A 12,604-nucleotide genomic window follows, 5' to 3' on the forward strand; every position below is an offset into this window, starting at 1 on the left:
TTTAAATAGAGAACCAACTTAACCGACTTAAAAACTAAAAAGCATTACACACGTCTTATACAAAGTTAAGTACCTCTAATGTTAATACAATACTGTAACAGGTTTTTGCTACCTACGTTTCGCACACCGTCGTAGCAATACCTTGGCACACCGCATCGCACGCATGCACGTCACCTCTTAAGCCATAGCGCTCCTAATCCTCAAAAATCCCTGACATCCGAAGTTTAATTCTAATTTTTAAAAAAATTAAATCAGTTTCACGCTGTATCCCACACCAGTGGCGTAGCTAGGGGGGTGCGAGCGGTGCGGTCGCACCGGGCATCAACAGGAAAAGGGCATCAAAGTCGACGATTAGTGTGTTTTTTCTTTGTTTTTTAGACCTTTTTTTTTTTAGAAGTCAACGTTGACGATCACTTTGTTTTTTTTAGAACTCATCAAGAGAAAACAGGGATAAAGTGGATCAGGTTTTTTTTTTTAGAAGTCATCGTCGATGATTACCTTTTTTTTTTTAGAACTCATCAACAGGAAAGGGGCATCAAGTCCCACGAGCCGAATACCCTAGCTACGCCACTGTCCCACACACAGCAGGGTAAGCAGAGGGAACATAGTGTTAAAACAACCCGTTAATTGGCGAAACTGAAAGCCGGACTTTTTGCCTTGGTTCCAGAGCGAAGAAACGAAAATATTATTAAATAATAAATACATTCCCTCGAGTGAGGATCGAACCCACAAACGAGTCGCGTTACCGTCACATCCTTGTGCCCCTGCGCTACGACGGCCTCTAAGTTCTAATTTTTATGTTAATAATAATTGAATACACGATCATTTAATTTAATTATAATAGTTTAGTGTGTCCTTACAATCATTCTAGTTTTAAAAACTATTTAAATATCTGTCTTAAATTGCGGATTTAAATATCAAAGTATATATAGTGTAATAGTGTATGTCGGCTGGTGATAATTTATTTCAATATTAAGAATAAATTCATAATTAGTTAATTAATTACAAAAGATGTTTTAAGGAGTAAAATTAGAATTAACATTTAAGAGTTAATAAAATGCTGTAATTATTGAATTGATGGTTCTGTATTTGTCAGCTTCCGGTGGCGCCACTTTGGGCGCGTCACCCTTGTCAATGTCATTGTTAATTTATAAAAGGCCGTGCGGGTGTTGTACGCCCAGTCGAGGCTCTGCCACGGCTCGGAGCACTACTCGTGCTCCACCGCTGGTTAACCTCGACTATTTTAATTATGAATGTTGTTAAGACCTATTCGTAATTATACTGGACTGGAGCAGTGAAAGGCGAGTGTTGATATATCGGAAAGGGATCCCTTAAGCCTACTCCTGGGGTCACAAGTCCCAGGCACTGCTCCAAGCCATCATTTAAAGAATAAGATAATGTTGTTATTATTTTCCTTGTAATTTACTATGTTTCCAGTTATTATTTGGTTTATTTATTTGTTTTAGATTTACTTATTTATTTAATTTAGTATTTCGAGTAGAACCAAAGGCCAGGACATGGTCGGGGGTTCTACTCGTTTATTTTTAATGTTTATTACGCCTTTTATTTCCGACATCAGAAGCGGGATAGATCCAGCAGGTCCATCCTTTCACATCTTCTGAATAAACAAACGTGCCAAGGCATTCGGAGACACTCTTGCTAATAGAAGAGATGAGAAACGCTGTCTAAGCAACATCAGGCTAGTATGTAAGTTAGTCATGAGTTACTTGCAAGTTTATTTACTAAATTCAACTACAACAATACTATGACTAAGATTGAGTAATATTTATATCGCTACACTCAATCCAGAGGAGGACGTACTTTTAAAGAACTGGCGTAATCACGCTGAACAAGTAAAAAAAAAACAAAACATGTGTAGTGAATGGAGATTTACAGATGCGGTCAAGGCAGAGTTTGAATGTGTGAACAATGAACTGGCCTTTATCTAGTGAGTGTGCGTCTAGTGGGTGGGCAACTATTCCCGAATTAACCGGTCACATCTACTTTTAGGCCTTGAGAAGTTGGATCACGTAAAGCGCCCATACCTCACTGGCGTCCCATATGAGCGATGAATCGTCAGGGGTCTATAGTCTGCTTTGGGTATGAAGGGGCTGGACAAACTCAATTCAGTTGTAATAGACTGACAAATAAAGTGAGTGACCACGGACCATTTTTGAATTCAGATTCTGCTTTTGAAGCTAGTTCAGACAGATCAGAAGAAGCCTGGGCCTAAATGCAATTACTGTGGCAAAGTTGGGCGTGTGGAGTTTGAGTGTTTCAAAAGAATTGGTGATGATTCTAACATAGTCAACTTGGTGAATGAAAGTAATGAACTATTTTTTTTTTTATGGAAAAAGGACAAGGCAACTCTTTTGATGCTGAAAGGAATGGGTAGCAGGAGCGTTTCAGTCTTGTCTTTTCAACAAATTGAGACTGTGTGTGGTAATAGTGTGTTTGTCGAGATAGTGTTTCGCATTATTGAAGACATTGAAACTCCTTGTGTCGTTTTTAATTGGTGCGGATATAGTTAAGGGAGAAGGGCTGAGTGTACTTTTACCAAGCAGGGTATCACTGTGGTAAGAACATTTTGAGAAGCCATTTCGGGATATTGACGCTGACTTGACCGACTAAACGAAAATTAATGAATTTACGATTTGATGGCCGATGGTGTGGCCCGAGAGAGTGCTTCTTGATTCGCGAGCCCGGTAATTCTTGTGAAAGAGGAAACGGTGAGGATAGAATGTGCACCGATTGCTGCGAGCTTAATAAAAATACAGTTCCTATCAAATTTCCATTACCTATGGTTTCGGATCGGCTCTGTGAATTGTCAGACGCCGCATACTTATTATATGCCTCGATATGGCGCAGGGATTTTGTCTAGTACCTATTGGTGGGACTTTCATTCCTAGAACTGGTCCAGCTGATTTCTTTGAATATGCAGGAATGTCTTTTGGATTGACTAACGCCCCGGCGGAGTTTTGGCGGTGATTGTGACTGCTCTTCGACCGTTATGGGTAACATTTTCGTCTATATGGAAAACGTTTTCTTGGAGTATGGAGCTTTTTCGGAAGGTCTGCAAATTCTGAACGGGCTTTTGGTAGCTTTATCCATACCTATATTATAAATTCGAAAGTAACTCTACACAATACTTGAGGGTCCCGGGATGAACATAGGATACTTATTTTTCTCATATTTGTAATATTTTCGATATATACCAATATATTAAAATAATTAATTTGACAAGCAATTTATTCCGCCGTGTTAATAACAATCGTCGCTACGCGTTGCTAAGTAACGGCTTGCAAAGTTTGTTGTTTTAAGAAAACGTCACCCAAAGTGAGTTTGCTTAACGCATACGTGGCGCGCGCCGATATAGATTTGTATACATTAACAAAAATTCAATGATTTCTATAATTTGATATTCGTCCTTATGAAAATAAATATAATAGTCACTTTTAGCATTTCATCTTGATGGAAATTATAGTTTACTGTATAACATTCTAATAAATAATTAAGGAGATGTCACTGATTCGAAATGACCTAGCCTACGAGTGGTATAGTATGATCGACGCGAACGGGCAGATGACTTTGATGATTTTGTAAATTTTTATATATTTACGAATTACTATTATTTTTTATGTAATTATTTGCTGCTTATAATTAATTTATCTCAGTTCGGTTATCTATACCGATGTTATACACTTAAAATATCGTAATTTTAATCATTTGGGATTTTATTTAATATTGTTCGCAAAAATTAATAATTATTTAATATATAAAAATGTTTAGTACGCGCGCACGGCAAACTTTACACTTTTTCTAATATTAAGAATTTCCTTTAGTTACTTTTACTTCTTTTGTTTGTTCATTTCGGTTACTCAGATATTTTTTTCTAATAATAAATCTCCACTTATTATTATTTTTTTAACTTATTTTAATTATTTAGACTTATATTTTCGCGGGCGTAGCCGCGTCCGGGCCTCCCGACGCCCGGGTTCAAGAGGGGTTGAGCCGCTTGAGGGGTTGCCTGTGCCAGCCAATGTCGGGCGGTAGCGTCGGTTCTGTAACCCAGCGGGTCGTTTTGGACGATTTATTTGAAGCTTAATTTATTTGAAGCCTTTTTAAAGCGTATGATGCTGCTTTACAGCCTGACCGGGAAGGAATGCTAGATTTGAATCGACTCCTGATTGTGGGAAGTGCTGGACTTGATGTGATGCGGCGCCTAGCAGTTAGATTAGGCACCAGTGCTAGCGGTTTTTGGGGAGGATTGGCCGATCGAGCTGCATGCGGATGCAAGTAACACGGGACTTGGAGCTGTCCTTATTCGGGGACATGAAGGTGGTGCTTATTTTTAAAATAATTTAATTTCAAAAATTTAATATCGACAAGGAAACCTATTTCATTTAGGGAAAGGTGTCTAACATTAATGTGTGGTCATGCTGATCGATGCATACGCGAAATATATGACTTTGGCATATGACAACTGATGCGACGGCGAGCGCAATGCTTCGTACGCTAGAACGTGGTTTTGTCGTTTGGGTTACTAAAGACAAATTATAAGTGCGGCCTATGGAGTTGAGCTTGGGAAGTTATGTAAAAATTATGGCATTCATCAGCATTCCAGTGGTTAGGAATGGACTGGCGATTATCCGGAATTATGTCATAAGGGTTGGAAAAGGGGATTAGGTGCGCTTTCGTTGGCAATTAACTGTTCTAGGCATAGAACTGCAAATGTTGGTCCTGAAGGGGATCTGGCTGATTCACTGAGTCGGACAGACAGGGATGATTGTATTGGAAGGAGGATTGGTACTGGAAGTTCTGAGAATAAATGGGAAGGATTCCAAAATAGACGAAATAGTTTTGTTCAGAGCGGGACCTAGTACTCAAATTGGATTAGAACTTAGGTGCCCTGATGCATATGAAATCTGAAAAATGTTACGTGAAGTAGAGGGTACGTCTGGAGGAGGAGAACTGACGGAGGTTTCTCATGAACAACTGCGATTGGCGCCCAAACCAGGTGAGAGAGTGATGGTGCAGGATTCCGTGTCGGCATCGGGAGAGATGACAGATGAAAGACCCACCTGAACCTACTTATCAAACTTCAACATAAAATGTTAATCATTCTATCAATACAAATGACTTTTTGTTTATAAGTTTTTGCTCATAAGAAAGTTGTTTGACTATGTTCATTATTATTGTTATTTTTGTTTATAAAAAATAAATTTAAAAAAAAGGTTGTTGAGTTTTAATAATTTTGTTGAGGACAGGGGCCTCCAAAATTTGTGTGTGTGAACAATTTTGTAGAGGACAGGGGCCTCCAAAATTTGTGTGTGAACAATTTTGTTGAGGACAGGGGCCTCCAAAATTTGTGTGTGTGAACAATTTTGTTGAGGACAGGGGCCTCCAAAATTTGTGTGTGTGAACAATTTTGTTGAGGACAGGGGCCTCCAAAATTTGTGTGTGTGAACAATTTTGTTGAGGACAGGGGCCTCCAAAATTTGTGTGTGTTTGTGAACAATTTTGTTGAGGACAGGGGCCTCCAAAATTTGTTTATTATATTTATTTAATATTTTATTTTAACTGCAACGTTGACAGCGTTTAAGTGGTAGTAATTTTGTAGAGGACAGGGGCCTCCAAAGTTTACTTGCTACTTGAAGGTTTTCAATATTTATTAATTTATTATGATAAAGGTCAGGGGCGACCTTATTGCAGAATGGCCGTGTCGGCTGGTGATAATTTATTTCAATATTAAGAATAAATTCATAATTAGTTAATTAATTACAAAAGATGTTTTAAGGAGTAAAATTAGAATTAACATTTAAGAGTTAATAAAATGCTGTAATTATTGAATTGATGGTTCTGTATTTGTCAGCTTCCGGTGGCGCCACTTTGGGCGCGTCACCCTTGTCAATGTCATTGTTAATTTATAAAAGGCCGTGCGGGTGTTGTACGCCCAGTCGAGGCTCTGCCACGGCTCGGAGCACTACTCGTGCTCCACCGCTGGTTAACCTCGACTATTTTAATTATGAATGTTGTTAAGACCTATTCGTAATTATACTGGACTGGAGCAGTGAAAGGCGAGTGTTGATATATCGGAAAGGGATCCCTTAAGCCTACTCCTGGGGTCACAAGTCCCAGGCACTGCTCCAAGCCATCATTTAAAGAATAAGATAATGTTGTTATTATTTTCCTTGTAATTTACTATGTTTCCAGTTATTATTTGGTTTATTTATTTGTTTTAGATTTACTTATTTATTTAATTTAGTATTTCGAGTAGAACCAAAGGCCAGGACATGGTCGGGGGTTCTACTCGTTTATTTTTAATGTTTATTACGCCTTTTATTTCCGACATGTAAATATATTTTAAGTTCACTTACCTTAGCTCTTAGTTAAAATTTATAAAAATGATTATTAAAAATAAATATAGATAAAAATATTTTCTTATGATAAATTTTAATTGTGTAAATATTTAGGTAATAAATAATAATGTAATTAATATATAACAAAAGGCAATTATATATAATAATAAGATAAAAAAGGTATGGAGCAAGTGTCTATAGTGGTATATAGTATAATTAAGAAAAAAACACATTCATACATGCGATCACAGATGTATTTTAAATATATTTCTTAGTTTTTATTTATATTTTTAATATTATATTATTGCAAGTAAATATTCTTCCGAGTGGGCCGATTAAAGGTAAAAGCATACTGGCATGATACAAGGTAATTAAGAAAAAACAATTAAAATGAAAACAATTTATTTAGAAAAATATACTCAAATCTTTATATAAAATCTATCTTAATCTACTTAATATAAAATGTATCAATAATCTCTTTTTTAAGTATTAAAAATTTATAACATAATAACTAAGTACGGCGTTTAATTCCACCTTTCTAAATATAAAGCGAAAAGTGGAGCCTATCCTGCTGTGGGACAAATTTAAAAAAATATATAAATAATGTGTTTGTTATCTTAATGCATATTCAAAATATAATATAAGATAAACATTAGAAACCTAGTGAAAAAGGACAAGTTCAAATAGAACTTTACCATTTTACAAAAACCAAAAAAAATGGCTTGAAAAAATAATAATATCATCAATTAGCAAACACAGTACCAATACTCGACCAAATAGCTTTACTTGTGTAAAGTAGATTTTTTTCATATTTATAACAATAATTAAAATTACAAGTATTGAAATCTACCATAAATATCGCTTTTTCAATACAACTCAATACATCAACATTGAATGTATTGCTGACACCGTCGACCACCTCCGTAAAGGATTCTGGAATACTACCCCTAAACACTATCCCACCTCCGTTAATTAGAAATTTTAAAAGACGCTCATTCTTTAACACTAAAAATACATCACAGGCTTCCATAACTATAAATTCGACTGGCTTTTTCATACTGATGCATATTTGCCGCCCAATACTCACCGAACTCTCACTGTCATCGGCCATTAATCGATTTTCGTAAACACTAAAGTTGTCAGATTTTAATTTACGTAACCAACCCGTTACAATTTCAAAACGCGCACGTTTACTTAAATTAACCCACGCACTCATTTTTTTCTTAATCGATTCTATATTATTAGAATTCAATAAAAAGTCGTTAAACAATCGATTGTAATGTCGATGTATAATCGAATAAAAAGCGTTAGCGGTTTGAGGATTATCGATATGACCGTAACCGTTGATCCAAACTATACTAGAGTCAATAATGTGAGCTATTTCATTCGATTCCGCGATATCATTGGACCAAATGGAAGCACAATTCCATTTTTTATTTTTCGTAAGCGTAATTACTTCTTTTACAGTTCTAAACCCTTCTATAATAGTTGCGTTAACGATTTTCTTTGAATCGCCCACGAATTCGTATACAAATAATTTATTTTCATATTGATAGACATTTGATGAAACTTTTTGTATTTCAGTATCGACATTCGGCTTAGTGGTTTTCCATTCGAGAGCATTCTTAAAGTGATTAATAACGCTGTCCTGCACGAAAATCGTTCTAACCCGCCATTGGCGCTGTAAATAACAAATAAATAACATAATTATTTAAAGTTAGTGTATCATAATAAAGAAAATTATATTTTTTTTAATTAATCTAGCTTTGTATTTATTGTTTGTTGTTTACTGCAAACAACTAAAAATATTATTAGGAATATAATATTATTATTTTATAGCAGTTACCTGATCTGATGCAGAAAGGAAAACGTCTACAGCTGAATCAATGTCGGCTTTTGCAGTCACTATACCGATGCAGCCAGAATTAACATCTAAAAACATTATATGGGTTCAACATCAACTTGGGGGAATGATTTTTTTAGATTCGCGCTTTATCAGTGTTTTCGAATTAAATGGCGAACTCCACACTGCGGAAGGAAATATTGATTCATTCTAGAAAGTAAGGATCGCAACCACAACCGTCGCGTTTTTTCAATATGAAAGGTCGCGAATTCGGAAGGAAAGCGGCGACTACTACTACTCTGACTAGTCTACAAAAAAGCATAAAGCTATATAAATATAATAAATATATTATTATACACATAATAAATAAATATTTCATTTCCTCGAGTGGGAATCGAATCTACAACCGTCGCGTTACAGTCACACGCATGTGGTTCACACGACGGTCCCAAATTAATATTTGTGTTTTACTATCACATTTTATATTGATTCAAATTCAAAATATTTTTTATTCAAATAAACTTATTATAAGCATTTTTGAATCGTCGAATGAACATTATATTATGATTATACCTACAGAGTGGGTGGTGAGTACAATATTAATATAAAAGTGGTCCTTGAGCAAGAAAAGGTTGGGAGCCCCTGGTTTACAAGATGCTTAGTAAACAAAAAAACATAATCACCGTCTATGCTATCCAAGTGAACCACTGGTTCATTATCAGGCAAAATATGTCCTTTTGCTATGTTATCAATATAAGGCACGATACACAAGTTTACCAAACTTTCTAACCTAAAATGAATAAAGAACATTATATTATTTTATTTTACTATATACATATAGGGTGTATTCTGTTGGTCGATGGGTACGGGACCTCAGTGCCTTATCCATTTCACCATCTTGTATGTTCAGCAATTGGAATTTGTGTTTTTTTGGAACAATCGAATTCTTGAATAAAATTGACAAATACAACACGACTGTTGGCGCGCTCATGGTTTTTTTATAAATATAGCTATATTATCTATATATCTATATATATAAAATCGAAAGGTCACTCACTCATCACGAAATCTCAGAAACTACAAGTGCTAGGAATCTCAAATTTTGCATAGACGTCACTAGGACGTAGTCATGGAGACAGAAATTAATAATAACATAGTACACGCGGGTGAAACCGCGAGCGGGCCGCTAGTAATATATATAAACAACTTGTCAACCGTACTGTAAAGTCTTATCAGTAAAAGTATAATTATTTAATATTTTTTACTGTTTAAATAAGTAACTAGTGTATTGTAGTGTAACTATGTCATTCACTGTGTTAATTATTAATTTAATCAACTTACCCAGCTTCTTTACAAAGATTTACAAACACTGAACAAATAATGGCAGCTTTCATTGATGCTACAACTGTCACTGGATGTTTTGAATATACAATCCACCCAAGACTAGCTAAGGGACTATTGTCCGACATTACGATGACTCCATCTAGAAATATTAAAAAGATATAACATCTATATAGGTTGAACCACTTGAAGTATACCTTATGTCATAAACATAACATATTAAGATTGAACTAATCAGTAAAAAGTAATAGATAAAAAACATCTTTTATATTCATCACATAGAGGAACCTCTTCCAGTTTTTTCATCCTCTTAAAACTATTGAATATTATAAATAAATAACAAAAACTAAAGAAGCTTTGTTTTTTCTTTTTAGCTATACATACAACCGCACCTAGCAGGGTACTCAGAGAGAAATATTCATCAATTTTCTTTTCAGAAAGGCATGTTTAAAGGCTAAACTTAACAGCACACTGTTTTGCCAGAGTGAAGATTTTAAATAAATTCAGCCCCTGGAGGTGAAATTGAACCTAAGCCACTGCCTCCTGCAGAAAATGGTCTTCAGAAATTTATTATTAATTCACAATAAAAAAAAGAAGTTATACCAAATGCTGTTTCTTTATCTTGGTACATAGAATGATAAATTAAATTTTGCTTAATTAATTCCAAATTAAACTTTTTAACATCTTCCATTGGTACATCTCTTAGTAAAAATTCGAGTTGACAAAACAGTTCTCCCCTTTTTTCTATTAAATCAGCCAATTTTAAGAATTCTATTTGGTATTTTACTTCCTTTTCTGTGATCTTTGTCTTGTCATATAAAGAATAAAATATTTTAACTTTATAATCGTTCACATCATATGTACCATCAGCTTCCCATTCAATGGGCTTTATTGTTTCATTATTCTTTAAGTAATTCTGGAACAATAATAACATAATTTGACCCTAATGTTAACACAAAATATATATCTTACATAACCAATAAGTTGTAGTAGTAATAATAAATTTTATTACAATAAAAAGATATAATTTCATTGAAAATATAAAAGGTTTCTTAGTTGCATATATTAATTAATAAAAAATAATACAAGCAGGAGATTTAAATAAAATTTATAATTAATGATACTTTTTGCACTTACTATTGCTAGCTCGAGATTCATTGTAGTATCAAATATTGGTTCGAAGTATTTCATAATAGTAACAAAGTTTTAAAACAAGGGTAATCTGTAAAATAATTAAATTATAAAAAAAGAACTTGTTTTTTTTACTATAATATACCTACCTATATTAGGGTGGAGCAAAACACTTTTCCATCATAAACTCCTCTTTTATAAAGGCTATAATTATTATTTACTTCGCAATATGTATATTTAAAACAATTATTAGACAATCTGTATAAAACACATCATCTGTTATCCCTTAGACTAATGCATCACTAAACAAAGGAAGTCTCAAATCGTTGAAAATTTTTAATATAGACCTCATTTATTTGCTAATAGTTATTTCATGAATTCACTTCTAATATTCTGATGAATAAAAATAGGCATTTTCAGCAGTATTACATGGAATTTTTATAATAACTGTACTGGAAGTTGTAATGTAAGATTACTCTTAGTAAAACATTAAAGTAACATTATTGCAGATAGTTGGAAAATTATTTCAACTTGCAGGAATATCTTACTAGTAAAAAAATGTAGTTTTTTTAAATCTAACTTCAAAGTGCACCACTTGAAGACAAAGCATTTAAAAGTAGACGTTTGAATTTTTATATGATAAAAGCTTTTTAATGACTACTTCTCTTCTCTTAATAAATAATACTAGTTTCACTCCAACCTAGGCCTACATAAATAAATAATACAAACCTTTTGATATTTAAAAGTTTCAAAAACTTTATTGTAACAACTAACAATAGTTTTTATTAAAATAACAAAATTGCACTTAATTTCTAATTAGACTGTAAAATGAAACTACGAAGATTGCTTACAATAAAGAATGAGTAAAATTAAAAACTTTAGGCGATGATAAGACTCCTATAATATAGACTTATCAATTATTTTGACATATTATTGAAGTTATTCCAATACAGAATAATCAAGATAGTCGTAAGAAATATAAATATAAAATTGATAGTATAAAATATATTCAATAAGACAAGGTTCTCATCAATAAGGAAATCGTGTTTTAATATTATTTTAATAAATTCATAATCAAATTTAGTTTTATTTGACACTAAATATTTTAATTTAAGTTAAAAGCATTTTATTCTTATGAAAATTTTCTATTAGTGTTTCAATTTACCATTTAAAATTTTTGATATGAATGCCACAACATTAATGATTCTCATAAAATAGTAACTAACTATTGGCTTTAATAGTAACTAACTATTGGCTTTAATTATTTTTTTTATCACAATATATTTTTTTAAAGTGATGAAATGATGATATTTTTAAATACATAGAGTGGAGAACGAAGTGCCTTAACACTAGATTCCCTCTGCCTACCCTGCTGTGTGTGGGATACGGCGTGAATCTAATTTATATATATTTTTAAGTGATAAAAAATCGCGCGGTAGCCATTGACAGTGCAAACTTGGCCTTATAACAATAATTATTGTCAAAACAAATGTAGTCTTAGATAAGAATTAGGTAAAATGAAATAAAGTAAATAATTTAGTATTTTTAATCTCTATATTGTTTTAACAGTATCAATATTACTGACTGATCAAACTCTAAGCATGATGATTGTGGGTTCGATGGTTACTGGGGTAAATTAATTATCTTTATTTTCCCGCCCTGGTAACAAGACAAAGCGCGGCTCTGTATCAATCAGTTTCACCAATGAGTGTCTTAACACTATATAGATATCAACTTCACGCTGTATCCCGCACACAGCAGGGTACGCAAAGGGAACCTCGTGTTAAGACACTCCGTTCCCCACTTTCCGCCAAATTCTAGAGGCATTGTGTGTTGAACGGCGGAACTCAACGCCGAACTTTGCCTAGACACCGACATAGAATATAAATATTTCACTTCACACACACTTTGTGTGACACGCCACGACTGG

At 33.8% G+C, this 12,604-nt stretch overlaps 1 protein-coding gene across 2 annotated transcripts; it reads right to left on the reverse strand.

Annotated features, from left to right (window-relative positions):
- Positions 1 to 6,744: 6,744 nt before the first annotated feature.
- On the reverse strand, positions 6,745 to 11,584 carry LOC146531839 (uncharacterized). 2 transcript variants are annotated; one of them, XM_085197125.1, is made up of 7 exons: positions 11,404 to 11,584; positions 10,681 to 10,765; positions 10,147 to 10,459; positions 9,544 to 9,685; positions 8,886 to 8,992; positions 8,206 to 8,291; positions 6,745 to 8,040 (listed from the first exon to the last, which is right to left on the reverse strand). In XM_085197125.1, the coding sequence occupies exons 2-7, from the start codon at positions 10,732 to 10,734 to the stop codon at positions 7,102 to 7,104; spliced, it is 1,641 nt and encodes a 546-aa protein (XP_085053251.1). In that variant the 5' UTR covers positions 10,735 to 10,765; positions 11,404 to 11,584; the 3' UTR covers positions 6,745 to 7,101. The 2 variants fall into 2 exon arrangements, with proteins under 2 accessions (XP_085053251.1, XP_085053252.1); XM_085197126.1 differs by lacking the exon at positions 10,681 to 10,765 and having other exon boundaries at positions 11,404 to 11,583.
- Between the last annotated feature and the right edge of the window lie 1,020 nt (positions 11,585 to 12,604).

The sequence above is a fragment of the Heliconius melpomene genome, chromosome 14 (genome assembly GCF_056956725.1).
Source record: "Heliconius melpomene rosina isolate 202511_hmr_F chromosome 14, ASM5695672v1, whole genome shotgun sequence".
Classification (NCBI taxonomy): domain Eukaryota; kingdom Metazoa; phylum Arthropoda; class Insecta; order Lepidoptera; family Nymphalidae; genus Heliconius; species Heliconius melpomene.